The sequence below is a fragment of the Antechinus flavipes genome, chromosome 2 (assembly GCF_016432865.1).
Source record: "Antechinus flavipes isolate AdamAnt ecotype Samford, QLD, Australia chromosome 2, AdamAnt_v2, whole genome shotgun sequence".
Classification (NCBI taxonomy): domain Eukaryota; kingdom Metazoa; phylum Chordata; class Mammalia; order Dasyuromorphia; family Dasyuridae; genus Antechinus; species Antechinus flavipes.
In genome coordinates, this window is record NC_067399.1 from 355,323,409 (window position 1) to 355,343,716 (window position 20,308).

At 33.5% G+C, this 20,308-nt stretch overlaps 1 protein-coding gene across 1 annotated transcript in view; it reads left to right on the forward strand.

Moving 5' to 3' along the window:
- GCH1 (GTP cyclohydrolase 1) overlaps positions 1–10,088 on the forward strand; it is a 69,514-nt gene extending 59,426 nt beyond the window's left edge. The window contains exons 4-6 of the mRNA XM_051978095.1: positions 3,903–3,934; positions 6,146–6,230; positions 7,703–10,088. Of these exons, the coding sequence (XP_051834055.1) occupies positions 3,903–3,934; positions 6,146–6,230; positions 7,703–7,829 (244 nt within the window). The 3' untranslated portion in view covers positions 7,830–10,088. The remainder of the gene's footprint in view (positions 1–3,902; positions 3,935–6,145; positions 6,231–7,702) is intronic.
- The last annotated feature ends 10,220 nt before the right edge of the window (positions 10,089–20,308 follow it).

Genomic DNA, 20,308 nt, shown 5'->3' on the forward strand with positions numbered 1-20,308 from the left:
CAAATTGGATTGATCCTTTAAAAAAGATACTATAATTTAATTCTATTTTTCATGAATGAGGGTAGAAAGCATTCTTGACCATTCTCTCCATGCTACCTCTGCTTTACTTTTAGTCTTCTTCTTCTTCAGAAGTAGAAGAGAATGAATTAGGAAGGGAGAATCATTTCAATTTCTTTCTCTTTCAAAAGACCTTGTTCAGTCATTCAGGTCAATATAGTTTCATAGTAATCTATTTATTGTCGTTGAGTTTAGATAGTATAAGAATTGCAATCTCCTTAGTAAATCTTCAAAACAAAACAAAACATCCTAAACTTAGGTTAATGACCTGCAGAGGAGTTTATATACTTTATACCTAGGACATGGTAGGCATAGAATAATAAATGCTTAATAATAGTTCTTATGGATAAATTTCACATTCCATAAAACAGAATGTAATAAGTATTTATAGTTTTCCCTTGATCAGTGGAACATTCTCTAAAAGAAAAAAAAAAACCTGTTATATTGTAGGTGGAATATTTATAAGGGTAAATTTTTAGATAGACAGATCTAGAAACTCTTATGTTCCATCAAGAAATAAATAGTAAATTTTAATTCTGGGTTAAGATGGGATAATCCACTTTGTTATTTAGGTGAGAAAATCTTTTAAAAGATTAAATGAGAAGCTGATCAACACAACAGTTTATGTTCTCATTAATAGAAAGTAATTTTTAATGATGCATACATTTTATTATTATTTTTTTAAGTAATAGCCTTTTCTTTTTCAAAATATACACAAAAATAGTTTTCAGCATTAACCCTTGAAAAAGCTTGTGTTTCAAATTTTACTCCCTTCTTTTCCCCCAACTCCTCCTGGTCAAGTAATCCAATATTGGTTAAACGGGTGCAGTAATAGAAAGTATTTTTAAAAGTAATTTTTTAAAAAGTAGTGCTTACAGCTAAATGAATCCAGTTCTTGCTACTTACAAGGAATGAGATTAGATGAAATGTGAAATACTATTTTCAGCTTCTTTATCAGAGAATCAATATGATGGTAGTGGAAAAGAATCATAGACTAGAATAGAAACTTGGTTTCAGGTGCAGCTGCATTTACTATGTATTGGCCCAGTAAACATCATTAAATCTTAACTACTTTATCTGTAAAAAGGAAGCAATTATATCTGCAATTCCAATTACAAAGATGGTTCTAAATAAATCTTTGTGAATAAACTTTGTAAACCATAGAGGGCTAAGTAAATGTGAATTTGAAGTGCTTTGTTTTTGTCTTCATAAGTCTCATTTCTGATCCTTCCTTTGATTTAGAATATTGTAGTGCCTCCAGTCAGCATTATTAATTACTATTTGAGCACCTATTATGTCGAAGACTTTTGAAGGAGGGGGTATAATTCAGAAAATTATAAAGTAGTTCTCAAACTTAGGGAGTTCACAATCTAATTGAGGATGGACAAGATACAAGACAGTAAGAAAGAAATAGCTCCTCTTAGAGTTAGGAGGAGGGAAAACACTAGTCTGGGATGATTTCAAAAACAGTAAACAAAAGAGACATATTTCAGGTAAGGGATATTTTATGAACAAAGGCTTGGAGTCAGCAAAAAGCTGTTTGAGGGCAGTAGGCAATGAGTTACTTGAACAATGTGGCCGGAAGAGGGCATTCATGTAGGAAAGTAGTGTTAAGTAAAGCTTGAAAGATAGATTGTAGCCAAGTTTTAGAAGAAATGACTATTCTTATTGGAAAGAACCTTCCATGTGTAAGGATTTACAGAACCAAGAAAACATACTTGAAAGTATTGTTGTATTAAACTGAATTATTATGATTTTGTTTTCTATCTTCAAAGCAAAGAAGATAAAACAAAATATATTGAATTAAGGGCATTTTAAACTGAGGAGTTTTTAATGAATGGGCATACTATTCTTAAATACAAAATTACTATTTCTATAACTCGATACTTTCCAATTGACAGATCATCAGTGTAACTTTGCAAAAGGGAAAAGAGTATATATTTATTTGTTTTAGAAACAGTTTTTATTGTTGTCCCCACTGTTCAGTCTCAAATTCCAATTTTCCTTTTCTGTATTTTCAAAACAAATATAACTATATCCTTTTATATTTCTAAAGGCTAAACTAGAAGCTCTTAATTTGGGAAGCTGTGAATTTTTTTAAAATTGATAACTGTTTCAGTATCATTGTTTTCTTTTATAATTAGAATATTATTGTATGCATTAAAAACATTATAATAAGGGGTTCATAGGCTTCCTTAGGCTACCAAAAGAATTCATGACACATGCAAAAAAAGATTAAAAATAACTGTTTTAGATATCTTAACTTAGTGGTTGGTAACAAAAGAACTCCCAAATGTACCCATGATATTTCAAATAGTAGCATGAACCTGAGACCTTGGCTTTCCCTAAATCTGTTTACTCTGACCATATTTTTTTTTTTTACAAAATGTTTTAATGCCTTTTATTTGTGTCATTGTCCATGACAATGTCCAAAAACAATCAAGGAAAAAAAACCCGACATCAAAACTGTTTATTTGCTATACAGATTTTGTCATATTAGTACTTTCACTTCTCCATTGTGAAAGATGTATATATGTCTTCATGTTTCTTCTATAGAGCTTTCATAGCTTTTTTTACCCCAATTTTTCAGAGTTGACTTGAGGAATTCATGACATAATCCAATATCATAAAGCTTGTAAAAAATCAAAAGGGTTTTTATAAACCTTTCTTTCTTATAAAGAGGTGTCAATGAGAGAGTACGGTGAGGTTCAGCACAGGTCAGAGAGTTGTAGGAATCTCCTTCTGGTCAGCGCAGGTCCTTTGTATTTACGAACTTGAAAAGTCAAACTGGCAAAAGAAGTTTATTATTAAAGATCTGGCAGAGAAATCCTCTAGTAGAGAAGGGTTCTAGCAGAGAAATCCCTGGAGAGAGGTAAATAAGGTCTAGTTAGGGAAATAGGTGAGAAAGATAAAGAGGGAGTAACGCTGAAAGAAAATGTCATTTCAGTAGGCAGAGAGTCGCAGCTATATGCCAAGGAGAGAGAGAGGTTTCTTGGCATGGCATGTAAGGGTTTGCTACAAAGGATTGCACCAGCTGCCCCCTTTTATAATTGAAGCCTTGGGTAGAAGCTGGGGGCAGCTCTTGATGGGAGCTGGGAGCAGTTTGAGCTGGAATCAGAATAGAGAATCTTGGAATTGAATGAGTGTCTCTGGGCTAATTGGCAGCTCAGTAGAGTTGGATAGAAATCTCATCTCCAGCTCTGGTTAAGTAGGAGTGGTCCTGGACTCAACTAATCCCACAAGAATAACAGAATAAAACCACTTTATCTTGATTCCCTAGGGCAGATCTCTAAGAGGAGAGCTTAACATTCCCCCCAAGAGTTTGTGAACTCCCCTCATCAAGTATAATTGGCTCAAATCTGATTATACTAATAGATTTAATTGGTCTGCTTGAGAATAGGGTGCTATTAATTAGTAAACAGACCATTTCTTTATTTTTAACTTATAGCTGGAATTGTTAAATATCATGATTAATTATAATGCTTGGATCTTACTTTCAAGCTTAGAAAGCTTTCAGTTTTGGTTATTATTTAACTTTTATTAATTCCTATTAATTTTTACCATCAGAACCTTTTCTTGAAAAAAAATTGAAATAAATAAGTAGACTTGTACCTAATGAATAAAACCCTTGACGGTTTCTTTTTATAGTTTTTATTAATCTCCTCTGGTCTACTTACAATATCAGTCACTTCATAAGCCCCTAAGAATTACATTTTCCCACAGTACTGTGTGTTCCGCATTCATTGTCTTAGGGAGTTTTACCATATAAAGAGATCTCTATCTTATGATATAAGATTTTCATTCAAACTTTTTGAGAATCATCAAAATGAATCTTTATTTTTTAGGATTGTGGAAATCTATAGTAGAAGATTACAAGGTAAACTGTCTAATTTTTTCTTCTTTACATGAATTGAAATATTAATTATCTGAATTGAATTATGTCAAGGTTTTCTATTTTTATATCACAGATTTGTATTAATGACATGAGAAAGATGCTAGATATTCAATAATATACTTACAATAGATTTTTTTCAATAATATTGGGGTTATAGGCAATAGGTTTATATTATGAAATTTTTTTCAGTCTGTAGTGTGGACTAATTCTTGATGTTTCTGAAATGTATTAAGTGTACCCTTTCCTCCTTATATTTATGGTGAAACTGTGGAGCACTTATAGTTGAGCCCCCTCTTAAGGAGCTTTTGTATCTATGGCATCAATTCCTATATATCTATAGCTAAATATAGCATTAAAATACCATATATGCCCAACTATATCTATATATACCCACATATATATGTATGTGTAGATTCCTATTTACCTCCACGCCTAGAAAATGTCCAAATCTATGTATGTGTGTACACATGTACATTGTACAGATATACACATCTGTGTATCTATATATGCATAGATTTGCATATTTATCTGTTATGTCTACATGCATATTTATACAAATATGTAAATATATAAATAAGTGTACACAAATATATTTAATACAAAATAATAATCTACATATAGATATGTGTACCCATAAATAGAAATATATTTACAGTGAATATTTTTGAATACATATGTATAGACACATATACCTATCTCTCTAATTTCTATACTTTTGTACATACATTATAGAAATATCTATATATAAAATTTATGGATGTACATGTATGTATATTTGCATATTACATATAAATGTCCGTAAAAATATGAAAATTCCCTATATATATAGATGAATAGGAACATAGACACTGCTTTAGCTTCTTAATCTTATTTATAATATATATCTTAATGTTGACTTGAGTAATTTAGTAAAATTATGGGAAAGATTACATTATTAAGCATACAGTATAATCAAAGCTTCTTAATGGAAGGAATTAATTTGCTTTTACTATATCTCTAGCATCTACTGCAGTGCTTTGATTATTGTGGCTGCTTCATAACCATTTGTTATTTTTGTGTCAATTCCTTAAGTATAATGTAATATCTTTTGGGACTTCAGACTCTTTCTAATTCTTTTTCTTCTTATGCACTATGTTGTGGAAGTGGTTCTTGCCAATTCTGTCTGCCTGCCTATTGGTTACATGGGCCCTTTTAAGACAGATATGTATCAAGTCCAAATTCATTTTCATTAATCCAACTCCATCACCTCTAACCCAGGTAGAAAAGACTCCCAGATTGTTTCTCAAGCTTCTTAATATAGATAATTGTGAATTCTAAAATAGACACTTAGTTCAGATACCAATGATCACTCCTGAGAAAGAATATTCATCCAGTCCCTTTTTAGGCTAGAAAGCAGAAACAATTTCAGATACCCAAAGGGTCCAAAGCATATGGGAGGTGGAAGATCAGAACCCATAATATGTAAATATAATGTGAAAATGCTGTGGCCACTTCTGTAGCACAGTGCCTGATATATAGTGAACATTTGATAAATGTTTATTGATTGATTCCCCACAGTGTCTTAGATGCAGTGGGATCTAAGGAGATTGCCATGTAGCTGGCCATGCCCCAGCATGATGAGGGCTTACAGTTTGTGGCATGTTTCTACCAGTTCCCCATGGCACCATGGCTAAGTACCATTGGTGCTACTGGGGAGAATGTTCTCATCTCTAAATTAAACCAAGGGACATTGACTTTAAACTTTAAAGGCTTTTTAAAGTTCTGAATCTGTTTCTGAACTGAAATCAGTTTATGATAAAAAGTACTGTATGGACTTTGTATTTTGCCATGGTAAACTTCAGCAAACTGGAGTTGAAGGTTTTTACAAATAAATGCTTTAAAGATGAGGAAGGCTAGCATAGATAAAGGTACCAAATTTTGTTCTTTGAACAGACACTTCCAAAACCTTTGTAAATGCTGTATTGCTTCTTTGTGTAATTGCTTCAGACTTACAAATCAAAAAAAGCTTCTAAAAAATTGCTATGTATCGTAATAAAACACCCCTAAAAATAAATCTTAACAGATATCTCATTTGTTTTTAAGATCAGAAAATTATTTACAATGTTTCTACCCAGAGCATTTTATGAATCATTGTAGCCAGGAATGAAATGTTCGTATCCACCCCCTAAATTGAATTCCCTGTCACGTTTGCAGTTCAAGAGAGACTTACAAAACAAATTGCTGTAGCAGTCACAGAAGCCCTGAGGCCAGCTGGAGTTGGAGTGGTTGTTGAAGCAACGTAAGTTAATATCTGTTCTTTTATGATGTCATGGTGTGCTAAAAGATTGTTGCCATGATTACAATAGTATCTGCTTTTTTTTCTTCTTTTTTTTCCTCCCTTTATTAAAGCTTTTTATTTTTCAAAACATATGCATGGACATATCTTCAACATTAGCCTCTGCAAAACCTTTTGTTCCAATTTTCCCTCCCTTCCCCCACGCCCTCCCCTAGGTGGCAAGTAGACCAATACATGTTAAACATTGTAGAAATATATGTTAAATCCAATATATGCATACATATTTATATAATTATCGTTCAGCTTTATTTTTAATACCAATACTGACTCCTGAGCTGAATGAATGCTCAACATATATTGATAATATTTTAAATATTTACATATAGTTGTATTTATGCACAAAAAGCATGATTCATAATGTTTAATCTTTACTTTTACTAACATTTTTTATTTTTTCTACAATAATCAAGATCAGGTAGGAGTAATCCTCATTTTTAGAAAACATATAAGTTGTTAAATGATTTATTTACTTTTATATAACAAGGGCATATTCTTAAGGACAGTATTTTCCTGCATCTAGCACTCAGTTATGCCATAGTGAATATTTTATTCTGTGTTACTAAGATGTTGCATTATATACACTACTATCATTTTTCTGTTTTTGCTTTCTTTAGCTATCATTTGTACATTTTTCTTACAAGAGCAGAATTTAAGATTTTACCAATATGGTTTCAGAATATTCTATAAGCATGTATTCCAATTAGCGTGGATAATGCATCTAAATAATAACAAATAATTATAATAATGTGCTTCACAGATATTTCCTAAGATGCTCTAATGATTTATATTAACTATTTGACTGTGAACATGATGCACTTTTGAAAATACAGGCATACTATTAAATACTGTAAACATTTGAGAATGTATAATATTACCTGTACTTTGGAAGCAAAGATCTCAGGAACACAGATTTAGAATTGGAAGGAACCATACAGTTTTTTTAGTTCCAATATCTCATGTTTCATATGAAAAAATTGAGATTTACTTTTTGATAAATGATTTTTCTAAGATCACAAAGATTGTAAAGTAACAGAAATAGGATTTGAATCCAAATCCTTTGATTCCAGATTTAGTATTCAAATCTCCCTGAGAAATTTAGATTTATTTCTAATTTGTATGTAAGTTAGTTAATTCATGGGTCATTTATACTACTATTACTTAAAATCTTTTTTCTCCTTCTTACAAAATGCATCCTGATATGATTTGGTTTTTTCTTCTGATTTGTGAAATTTCAGAATAATCACACTTAATATGAAAGGTTTTTTTTTTTAATTACCCTTTTAGGCAGAATTTGCTTGAGAAGGAAATAACATTATCTAGTTGTTTTTGTTTTTTTTGGGGGGGGGGGCACACTCTATTTTAAAGACAAACTACTACCTTTTCCTATAAACCAGTTTTGTCATCTTATTTTCCAGACATATGTGTATGGTAATGCGAGGGGTACAGAAAATGAACAGCAAAACTGTCACCAGCACAATGTTGGGCGTATTCCGGGAAGATCCAAAGACCCGGGAAGAATTCTTAGCGCTCATTAAGAATTGAATTGAAAGCATGTAAAACATGATCTGAAGATTGTACTGCTGGTGGCATTGTCTGTTTGTACATTATATTTAAAGTCTTGCAGTAGTGAGGTTTTTTTTTTTTTTTTTGGTCATTAACTGTCACTGAAAATTACTTATAGGAAATAAAAAATAATAGCGAAACCCTGTGGTTTATCATTGCTACCTTTTTAGCAGTAATGGGAAAGAAAGTTGCCCATTAAGTTTAAAATTCATAAAATCATCACCCAGAAAAACTGAGGATACTAGGATTCAGATGAGAATTTATTTTATCAGAATATCCTGATTATTTATGACATTTATGCTCAATAAATGTGAGCATCAGATAGGGAGTATTGGGGGAAATTATATTGATTGTAGTAAGTTAAAATGATGCCAGTTCTCAAAGTGCTTTAAAAAATTCTAAATATGCTATGGCATTGCTGTACTGACTGACAGTTCAGCAATGCTGACTTTATTGTGTCAATTAATTTATCATTTATAATAATTTTAAAATATTTTCCTGTGTTTACTTATTTTTGGCCAAATTGTGCTTTTGGTCATAAATTCTTAAAAGATCCATATGTTGGATTTTATTATGAATTAGTTATAAAAATACATTGATATCTAACTTCTCTTATTCAATTGCCAGGAATTGTATTGTAGAATTGTTTACTGATATATTCTCATGTCAACATGCAGGGATTTATACATTTAACTCTCTGTGCCTTGATGAGAATATCACATTATTTACTTTGTAGTAATATTGATTTTTAAACAATTTTTAGAAAGAGATTTAGTGTTATTGAGCATGTAAATAATAGTTTACACTGATTTATCTTTTGAAACCTCTTAGGATTTAACTTGCGTGTTGCATGTAGGACATTCAAAACTTTTCTTTGACTACAAGTCATTAGTTTCACAAAATATTTTTATAAATATTTCCAGGAAACTTGAACTATCTTTATCTTTTCCAAGTCTATAGAACCAGTCAATGGCCAATGTTCTAATGAAAACCTCTCTCAATGGTCATTGTAAAAGCACTGTCAGAACTACTACCGTTTATGTATGGTAGTAATATTTTGTCTTCAGTGTGGCTAAGATGAACCAAGCAAACTGGTGGAGGTTATTTTAGCTTAGAAAAGTATTTCTTTATTAATAGACAACTTGAATTCGATATTACAGGGGCATAGGGGGCACAAACTAAAAAAGATTCATTTGTTGATGTCAATGTATTATGGTTTTAAAAATTTAGGTTTTTGTCTTTTTAAAATTTAAATATTTGTTCTTCAAATACATCCCATTACTAAGAAAAAAATGTTTTCATAATCTAAAACCAAGTATTTAGCTATGTATTGAACTATTAGTCTATTCTTTTTTTTTTTTTTTTAACTTTTTATTGACAGAACCCATGCCAGGGTAATTTTTTACAGCATTATTCTTTGCACTCACTTCTGTTCCGATTTTTCCCCTCCTTCCCTCTACCCCTCTCTCCCAGATGGCAAGCAGTCCTTTATATGTTAAATAGGTTACAGTATATATTAGTCTATTCTTGCATAGCCATATTATTCTATTCCTGATCCCATTTTACTTTTGAAAGGCAATAGGAAAGACTTTAAAAAAAAAAAAAAAAAAAAAAGCTCTACTTCTAGTAATAAAATTTTTCTTTCCCCTGATTTTCGTAGCCAAATTGAAATAAAAATCCTAGGCTCCCCCAAATCAGTTGTCTCAATTAGTAGTACTTCTGTATCTCTCCCATAGTCTCACACAATTATTTCTTAGTTATTTCACTCAGTGTTTTGAGCTAACTTTTAAAAGCAGAATATTAACGCCTCAAAAGCCAAGTCTGAATTGTTTGATATTATTTTATAGCAAACACCATATGAACTGGAAGACCAAAGAAATCTTTAGCAGCAAAATTTTCTTTCTGTAATAATTTGAACTCTATTTTGTTTATGTACTCTCATTGTTTTTCTGAAGGACCATTGGGGGGGAAAAAAAAAAGCCATAGGCTATTCCTGTCTTTCAGTGGTACTGTCAAAATGATTACCTGTTTGTTTTTTCCTATGAATTATCCTTCTAATATACCTCTTAATTTTTCTTGGCCTTAGATTGCGTTTATTGTTAGGAATTTAGAACTTGATGCATTTACTATATTATATATTTGATTCAAATGAAACTTGTTTAAATTTTATGTATTCGTGTATATGTTGTGTCTATTTAAAAGTTGGTTCTATTTAAAATATTAAAGTATTGCTATTCACTTGCTGCTTGGGTGCTTTTGTGAATGTAATAAATAATGAGAATTGATAGTGGAGGAAATAGTTAAGTAGTAAAGTTCTGAGACCTATCTGAACCACTTCTGTTTCATCAGAATCATCACTGTGCAAATTGCAAAGGATTGATTGATTTGCTTTTTAATGAAACTAGGTCTTTCCATCTAGCCCAAGCTGTAGTGTTTATTCATTGCTTGATCTCACATGATAGTAGATTTTTGCTGATCCTTATATAACTTTGTGGATTCTCCCCCATGTCCCCTCTGGGGGTTCATTATAATGTTGACCTTAGTGTGGACATTAAATAGATACAACCCATTGCAGCTCAGAACTCCTGAACTCAAGACTTCCTCAGCTTCACTCTCCCTGGTGACTTGGATTATAAGTTTCAATGCAAATAATATATGTAAAAACAAGCTTCTAGAGAATGTCCTGCCTGGGTCAGCAGATTCATCCTAGTATTGGTTGAATTAAGTAATTTATTGTTTCTTTCATTTCTACTGATCCATGGTATTGTATAGTAAAAATTTAAATTCAAAGCAGTAACTTTGAGACATTGTTCTTAACTTTTTGTGTATCTTGGCTACTCTTTTGGTAGCCTATGGAATTGTTCTCAGAATAAAATCTTCGAATGCATAAAATAAAAAGAATTATGAAGGAAACCAATTATATTGAAATAGTCACATATATGTATATATTTATGTGGTGTTGTAAACTTTAGCAACTTCAGAAGAATAATGCTACAAACTTATAAAAATAATTTGAAAAGGTAATTAAATTTCTTTTGCAGTTAATTTTGCTTTTTTGATAATACATTTTAAATTGCAATCTCAAGGACAGTTGTCAACAAGACAACAATCCGTAAACTGTGTTTGTGATAGTCTTTAGATGACTAGTAAATTTGTGACCACCTTTCTTTCTGTCACTTGATCTCTCTCAATTAGATCTTTTCTTGTAAAGTCATGCCAAAACCTTTATATATGGATCAAAATCTTGTTCTCTGGTTACAAATACAATCATTTTAGTCACCGAGTTCATGAAATTATTAAATTTGAAAATGAACTCGAATGATGTATACCACAGATAGTTATGTTGAGTAAGAAACATCAGTATTTTAAAATTTAAACAATTAACCTGTCAAATGTTGTTTTTCTAAGTTTGTAGCATTTATACTTCTGAAATTATTAAAGTTTAAAACTGCATTGAAACTTGTTTGTATTTGTATATATAAAAATTAATAAACTTTGAGTTAAGAACTCCTGAGGCTAAAGCATGAAGCCAACAAAAACATTAAAAAAAAAAAGTTAAATAATTGGGAAAGAGAAACTGAGTTAATCCAAACTTTCAACTAATATCTCTTTATCTCAAATCAAGAAGCATTTATTAAGCTCTTGCCAAGCACTAGGCACTGGATTAAACTCTGGGAATATATATATATATATATATATATATATATATATATATATATATATATATGCCCAAATAAAACCCAAAGAAAAACATTTCCTGTTCTTATGGAGTTCATAGTCTAAGGGGAGAGACAATCTTTAAAACAAATGTAATAATTCATTCAGTAAACACTATAGCTCCTACACATGCTAAGTACTGATATACACAAAGACACAAAAGATCGTCCCTGCCCTTGAGTTTAATGAGGAGAAAACATGCAAACAAATATGTACAAAGTAAGTTATATATAGGATGAATAGGAAATAATTAAAAGAGGGAAAGCACTGGAATTGAGAAGTTAGAGAAGGCTTCCTGAAGAAGGTAAGGTTTTAGTTGAGACTTAAAGAAAGCCAGGGAAGTCAGTGTGGAGTGGAGAAGGGGGATAGCCAGAGAACATGCCTGGAAGAGAGAGAGGGAGTTTCTGGTTTGTGGAGCAGTGAGGAGGTCAGTTGTTACTAGGCTGGAGAGTCCACAGGAAGGTACGAGTATTAAGGGGAATTTAGAAGGGCTTCTTGTAGAAGAGAGATTTAAGTAAGGACTTGAAAGAAGTCAAAAAAGCCAGGAAAGAGAGAGGAAAAAAGATCATAGAATTGGGAGAGACAAACAATGAAAATCCCTGAAGCTTTAAGATGGAGTGATATGTGTCTGTCTATTACAGAGGGCAGTTTTATAGAGTAAGATGTAAGAAGGGACAAAGTTATGAAAAGCTTTAAAAGTCAAAAGGGGAACCTTTATTTGACCCTGGAGATAATGGGGAACCACTCAAGTTTATGGAATGAGGGGTAATATGTGACATGGTTAGACCTCTCTACATTAGTAAATTCAGTTTTGACAACTGAATGGAGGATGAATTGGAGTGGGGAGAAACTTGAAGCATGGATTATATCTGATTATTTGTGTTTTCTGTGGTTCAGGAAACTACTTCACAAAAGACCTTTGACCTTCGCTTACATGAAACTCAGATTCATTCTTTGCTCTCAGAAAGGGAAATCAGATTTTTCTTCACTCTCTGTCCTGTCATTCTTTCCCCCTGCTCCCCACAATGACTCCCATCACAGAAGAGAACACCAATGGCTCATATCTAGGGTCTCCCAAAAAAGGGATTAAGAGATACCTTTCTAGAAAGTTAATGTAGGTATTTATTTCCTTAACATAATAATAATCAGAATATATGTATAACATTAAGATTTACCAAACTATTTACATATTCATCTGATCCTCACACCAACATTGTGAAATAGGTGCTATTATTCTCACTTTTTTAAGCAAGGATATTGAATCTGAGAGAGGTTAGGGTCTTACTTGTTGTGGGGTCACACATCTAGTAAGTATTTGAGGACAGATTTGAATTCAGGGCTTCAAGTCTTACATTCTATCTATCATACCATTTTTCTACCTCAACCAAACATAGAAGACTTATAACCATGCATTAATAAATATTGAAATATAAAACAATAACCCATTACCATTAAGATAATCTCCCCAAATGGCTGAATAAGCTGTGATATGTGAAGATAATGGAATATTCTTGTTCTATTTAAAAAAAAAAATGATGAACAAGCTGATGTTAGAAAGATCTGGAAAGATTTACAGAACTTATGCTGAGAGAAATAAGCAGAACCAGGAATACATTGTACACAATAATAACAAGAATATGCAATGATCAACTATGAAAGACTTGGTTCTTTTCAGTTGGTTCAGTGATTCAAAGCAATCCCAATAGACTTTGGACAGAAAATGCCATCTGCATCCAGAAAAAGAATTATGGAGCTTGAATCTAAATCAACATATGCTATGTTCACTTCTTTTTTTGTTTTTTTTTTCTCTTCCATATTTTTTCCTTTTTGTTCTGATTTTTCTCTCCCAATATGGTTCATAAATCAATATATATTAATATATATATATATATTTTTTTTTAAATGCAAACTTTCCTACATCAAAAACAGAGAGAAAAAAAAAAAAGATAATCTCCCTAAAAGGCAAAAGCACTTTGTGGCCCTGTTAAATAAATTTATCAATTTCACTACCACTTTCATGGCAGTTTATATCCCTAACAAAGTTCTCTTCCAAGGAACGGCATAGTGACAGGAAATATCTTAGTGGTCAGCTACTGTTGAGTCAAGGATCCAGAAACTCTTGTGAAATAGGCCCAAGTGATGAGATTAGATTCAGGATAGTCTTCCCTCCATTCCTGGTCAGGGAACCAAATGAGATTTGATTCAGGTAACCAAAATGATGAGATTAGGGTTCCTGGTGGTCAGGGAGTTAAATGATGAGATTAGTGGCAGGTTTGGGATTCAGGGAACAAAATGAAGAGATTTGGCTCCCCTAAATCCCTTTGGGATTTAGCTCATGGGTAGGGGGTTTTGGGAACCCCCCCCTTCTGGTGGCACAGAGGTCCTTTGTAAAGGAATTTACAAACTCAAAAAGCTAGACTGATAAAAAGTTTATTATAGGCATTGGGAAATCAGCCTTTGCTATGCATGAATAGAAAGGCTGAATTCCTTAGTGGCAAAGTCTGACAGAAGTAAAGTTTCTAGTAGAGAAATCCCGAGAGAGAGATATAAATTCTTAGGTAAGGATAAAGAGAAGGTAATGCTGAAAGAGAGTATCATTCCAGTGGGCAGAGGTTTCCTTGGCATAGCATAGTATGGCATAGCATGGCATGGCATGTTAGGTCTTCTGCAAGGAGAGGGTCTAAGATTGGCTCTTATAATAGAAGACTTGGCTACAAGCTGAGGGCAGTACCCAATGGGGGCTGATGGGTAGATTTTAAGCTGGAATTGAATAGAATTGAATGAGTCTTTTTAATTCAGTAGGGTTGGAATTTTCCAGCTCCAGACTCAACTAGCCCCACCTAGATAACAGAATGTTTCCCTTGGGCAGGGAACCATAGACTTAGGGTTCAAGGAGAATCTCTCCTTCAAGGAATTTTAGAGAGTTTCGGGGTCCCTTTGTCACAAGGACTGTATAGTAGTTACTTTTCCCTCTTTGAAGAAGGCTCAGTTGCCACTCCTTATAACTACATGGAAACATGAAGGGAGTCTACTTGCAGCCATTTGTGGCTTAGGGACTTGTGATGAAAACTTTTCCAATTAACAGCTAATCTAGAAATCCCACCCCTCTAACTACTTTCTTCCCTTTGGCTTTGAAATGTGACAACTGCTTTGAACTTCTTTCCAATATATGAGTGGGACTGGATTCATTCCAGTACTTGACTTTTTAGGGCCATAAACATATATGTGGCCTGACACATATGCTCCTGGGATGGCATCACACTGTTGAGGTCTAGATTTGGGGTACCTAAATGAAATTAGGGTTAAGGTCTAGTGGCAGGTTTGGGGGTACAGATTTGGCGCAAGGGTACGGCGCTAAATGGGGTCTAGTAGCGGTGCAAGTTCCCAATAAAAGCATTTATTGGCCTGGAGAGCTAGATTGATAAAAAGAGGTTTATTATTAGGTGAAGATAGAGATAAAGAGGGCACTGGATAAAGGGTCCAATGGACAGAGGGTCCTCACATGGCTACCATGTTTGGAATCTCTGCAAAGAGGAGTTCCCAGCGTGGCCTTTTTATAATAGGAGATTTAGCTCGAGGGGCTTTTGGGTGTAGCCCCAAAGTTGGCTCAGATCCGGGTGGAGTGGGCCTGGGACAGGTCCAGATCTTCTATTGGAATTCAAAGGGACCAGGATTTGTGAGTTAAAGGACAATTTACATTATTAACGAGGAGAGGATGGGAATCTAGAAAGGAATCTTTCCTACATCAACACCTGTTTTCTGTGTTTCTATTATTGAAATTACCAAGTTGTAACCTCAAAACGAACCTCAAAATGCGTGGGAATTCTGAAAGGTATGAGCTACTGGGAGGTCTTTCAGTGTCACTGGCTTTGGTATTCCTAGAATGGAAGTAACTGACAGTAGAAGAATCTGGATTAGACCACTGGAGGGCCACTGGAAAGATTTCCTAAGGTGTCTATTTAAGTGCACTTTGTCCAGTGCTGAAATGAAATGTAAAATGCCCATTTTAACAGTCTTACAAAACCAACAGATTGTATATTAGTAGTTGTACCTCATAACTCACTCCTGTTTCTATTGTTCTGTTGATGTCAATTCTCTTTATGTCTATGATTGCTTTCCATACAGTAATAAGCTTCCCTTCCCATACCTGATTCATAGAGTATCCTCAACATTTTTATGACTCTTGCCTTTTAAAAGAAACATTAGTTGAGAGCTATAAACAAATCATCCCCAGGATACCAGGGTAAAAATTTAATGAGCCAACAAATGTGAGAATGAGGAGCCAATTTTCTCTCATTCCAGATCAAATGCAGCCAATGCAGGGCAAATGCAGCCAATGCAGGGCAAACCACAATGGCAGGATATAGGTTAAGGAGTGATACAGGTAATTATGTTCTGTGAGACCTAGCCCAAATCAGTGATAAACTGAAAATACCCATCTTTCTAGATCAAAGACCTGTGCTCAAGGAAGGACCACAAAGGCAAAAGCAGTTAGGGACTCAGGACCAATTGGCAAATATGTGCTTTCATTGTCATGTGCTTGAGTTACAGGCCATCATTGCTCTTAAGAGTAGGGAAGGGGCAACTAGATGGCACAGTGGATAGAGCATCAGCCCTGAAGTCAGGAGAACCTGAGTTCAAGTTTGTCCTTAGATATGTAACACTTCCTAGCTGTGTGATTCTGGGCAACTCACTTAATCCCAATTGCCTCAGGGGAAAAAAAAAAAAGCAGGAAGCAATGTGTATAAAATAGAAATTTTCTCCTTATTTCTTTTCTAAAATACCAAATAGGTGATTTTTGCTGGCTCAGTCGCTAATTGTTTTTGACCCCCAGGCACAGAGACCAATCAGAAGTTAATGTTTCACAGATGTCCTTCAGCAAAAGACCAGAGTACATGCACCACAGAAAGGGGTCAGATTGCATGCCCAGATCCATGTGGAATTCTCATGTCCACCCTCACCACATTTTTTTCCCCATGATTCATTACAATTTAAAGAAAAATATTTTCACTTTTTATTAAATATGATAGAATAAATAATTATTGAAGTTTAGAAAAGCAAAATCTCATCTTTCATAGATTAAATCAAGTTGCCAATTTGAATTTGAACATCTGAATTGATTAGACTGTATTTGCCTACTGGTTCAAGGTAGGTTTGTAAGGTTATTGGTTATTAAAATTTGAGAGAGAAAAGTAATTCAAAAACTGAAATTTGGGTAAATAAACAGGGAAGAATAATCTGTTAATGATTATTGAACTAGTCTAATTCTTATTGATATGTTGCCACTGTAATACTAAATCAAAATAACTCAAGCTTTTTCGTGAACAATTCAAGCTCTTTTAAATGTAATTTGTATAATATGTAAGAACTCTCCATGTATAAAACTCCCTTCACCAAGGCAAATAGTAACCTGTTCATAACTCATTTAACTTCATTAAGCTTTAAGCAATTTAAAGTAACTTGTCCATGGCCAGAAAAATTTTTCTGACTGTGTTGATCACAATCTGCTTTATTCACCCATGTATAATCACTAAAATTTTAAAAATATTTTTAAAAATTATTTTTAGTACTGCTGAATTATAACATCCTAGTAGGCACATTTCTTGATGAATTTTACATAGAGCTTAAAACAGCTCCATGTATGTAATAAATACAAAAAATGATGACTATCGATTTCTTAGTGAAATATGGAGTCACAGAATCTAAGTGTAAAGGCACTTCAGACTTCATCAAATGAAGAGAAAATAAGAAAGAACTATTTACCTAGATGCAGTATAAGCGATTCACACCTAATTTTGCATTTAGGCAGCTTTCCCTATTCCTTTTTCCTGACTGTAAGCACGTCTATATGCAAATCATATTAGTGCTTTATATCTTATGTCTACATGAAAATCAAATTGCTGCCATGTCTTATAATTGACTCACAGCAAAAACATTAGAAATCTTAAGTGTTCTCTTAGCTTCCTCACTTTTACATTTTCCTATTTACTTGGATAATCGCCCCACACCTTTCACATTTTGGAAATCCTGGAACTTTCTGTACCAAGAGCAAAAAAATTATGGGGTATTGGCCAATAGAGGGGTGTACCTTTGAACACGGATGATTAATCTTTTCTACTAAAATCCATATCGATGTTCAACTCCATAGTGATGCTTGGCGGAGCATGTTTTTGGAAATTCATAATGATTCCTAATAGTGGGATCCTCCCAGAGCATGCATAGGTATTCTGTGACTGCTTCCTGAGAAGAAAAAGCCTTTTATTTTAATTAACAGCTGAGCCAGAACCAAGTGTGTATTCAAAATGGAAGAATTTAACCTTTTTCTTCCTTGGTGGAAAATGGCCATGAGTATATGGTGCTGTTATTTCTTCTGTAATTAGTATTTTACCTTAGTAAGATGACCATGTGAGCCATGGAAGATTAGGAGAATTCTCATAGTTACTACAGACAAGCCTAGGAAAGATCCAGCCATGAAGAAAAACCTTTTTAACTTTCTCCAACCATATGCCAACCCAGCAGCTGATCCCAGGTATGAAACTAGCATAGCCCTTAAGAAATCTGCTTGATCCAGCCTAGCAGTGGAAAAACCTGGCAGCTGTATTTCAGCGAAGGAATGATTCATTGACTATACTGTACTCACAAGAGAATTCAAAAGAGGACTCCTTTGTAGTTTCCACTTTAATTTTGAGTTTATTCTTACATAAGTCTGAAGTGGTAGAGGAGAATGTGTATCTTAGTTCAGGAAGATGTTTTGTACTTGCTTCTCTTTCCCAGTGAATATCACTTTGTAAAGGCTATTAGTATCAATTGGTTATCAATAACATTAGAGATATCAATTGGTCAAAATTATATTGGGGTTGTAAGCATTGATTAGATGATATTGTAGAGATGATAATAATCAAATAACATTAGGATACTTGGGCTTCAAGCTAATACCATTAGAAAAATCTCCCAATCAATTGGGATTATTCCTAGAATCCCAAGGGAGAAAAGAAGCCAAATTTTGTGAATCTATCCCACTAGTTCAGGTGGGAGTTGGAAAGAGTAGCCCCAGAACACACACGCACACACATACATGCTAGTGAAATCTTAAGAAATCTCTGTTAAAATCTCTGAAGGAATATCTGGAATTTTATAACAAAACTTTCTATGAAGCAGTCCCATATGCAACTGAGCATTGCTATTTTTTGTAGATAATTTGGAATTATATTTACTTCTTCTTCCAGACATTTTAACACATTTTAAATTATAAAATGGGATAAACATCATTTAGATTTTACACTTGGACTATAAAATCTGTATGTATGTGTGTATATGTGTGTGTGTTTCTTCTTCCCTGTCATATAACTTCAAGTAGTCTTAAATTTCTTTTTTTTTTTTTAAATGTTCTAGTTAATATCTTTGGATTTCACATTTCTATCATTTCTGAATATCTCCTTCCCCCTTTTCCTACTTTTATTTTTAATTTTCATTTATTTATTTATTTTTGCAAGGCAATTGTAGTTAGGTGATTTGCCCAGGGTCATGCAGCTAATAAGTATCAAATGCTTAAGACTGGATTTGAACTCAGGTCCTCCGGCTCAAGGGTTAATGATCTTTCTGTCTATCTGGTCTACTGTGCCATCTTGCTGCCTCAAAGATATCCCTTTTTTTTCCCCAAAATTATCAGTGGCATTTTATTTTTTCACATGTAAAGATAGTTTTCAATATTCATTTTTGTAAGACTTTGTGTTCCAAATTTTTTCCCTCCTTCTCTTACCTTCTCCCTCTCCAAGATAGCCAGGAATCTAATATAGGTTAAATATGTGCAATTCTTTTAAACATATTTCCATATTTGTCAGGTTGTTCAAGAGAAAAATCAGGCCAAAAAAGGAAAAATCATGAGAAAAAAACAAACATACAAAAAAAAAAAAAAAAAAGGTGAAAATATTATGCTTCAATCCACACTCAGTCTCCGTAGTTATCTCTTTAGATGTGGGTGGCATTTTCCATCAAAAGTCTATAGGAATTGCCTTGAATCATCGCATGTTGACAAAGAGCCAAGTCCATCATAGTTAATCATCCCATAATGTTGTTGTTACTGTATACAAAGAATCAGACTTTGAAATAGTGTACAATTAGCCTGGGAAGGAAATCAAAAATGCAGCCGATAAAAATAGAGGGATTGGGAATTCTATGTAGTGGTTCTTAGTCATCTCCCAGAGTTCTTTCACTGGGTGTAGCTGGTTCAGTTCATTACTGTTCTATTGGAACTAATTTGGCTCATCTCATTGCTGAAGATGGCCACGTCCATCAGAATTGATCATCGTATAGTATTGTTGTTGAAGTACATAATGATCTCCTGGTCCTGCTCATTTCACTCAGCATCAGTTCATGTAAGTCTCTCCAGGCCTTTCTGAAATCATTCTGTTGGTCATTTCTTACCGAACAATAATATTCCATAATATTCATATACCACAATTTATTCAGCCATTCTCCAATTGATGGGTCCACTCAGTTTCCAGTTTCTGGCCACTACAAAGAAGGCTGCCACAAACATTCTTGCACATACAGGTCCCTTTCCCTTCTTTAAGATCTCTTTGGGATATAAGCCCAGTAGTAACATTGCTGGGTCAAAGGATATGCACAGTTTGATAACTTTTTGAGCATAGTTCCAAATTGCTCTCCCAGAATGGTTGGATGTATTCACAATTCCACCAATAATGTATGATTGGATCATTTCCACAACTCCACCAACAATG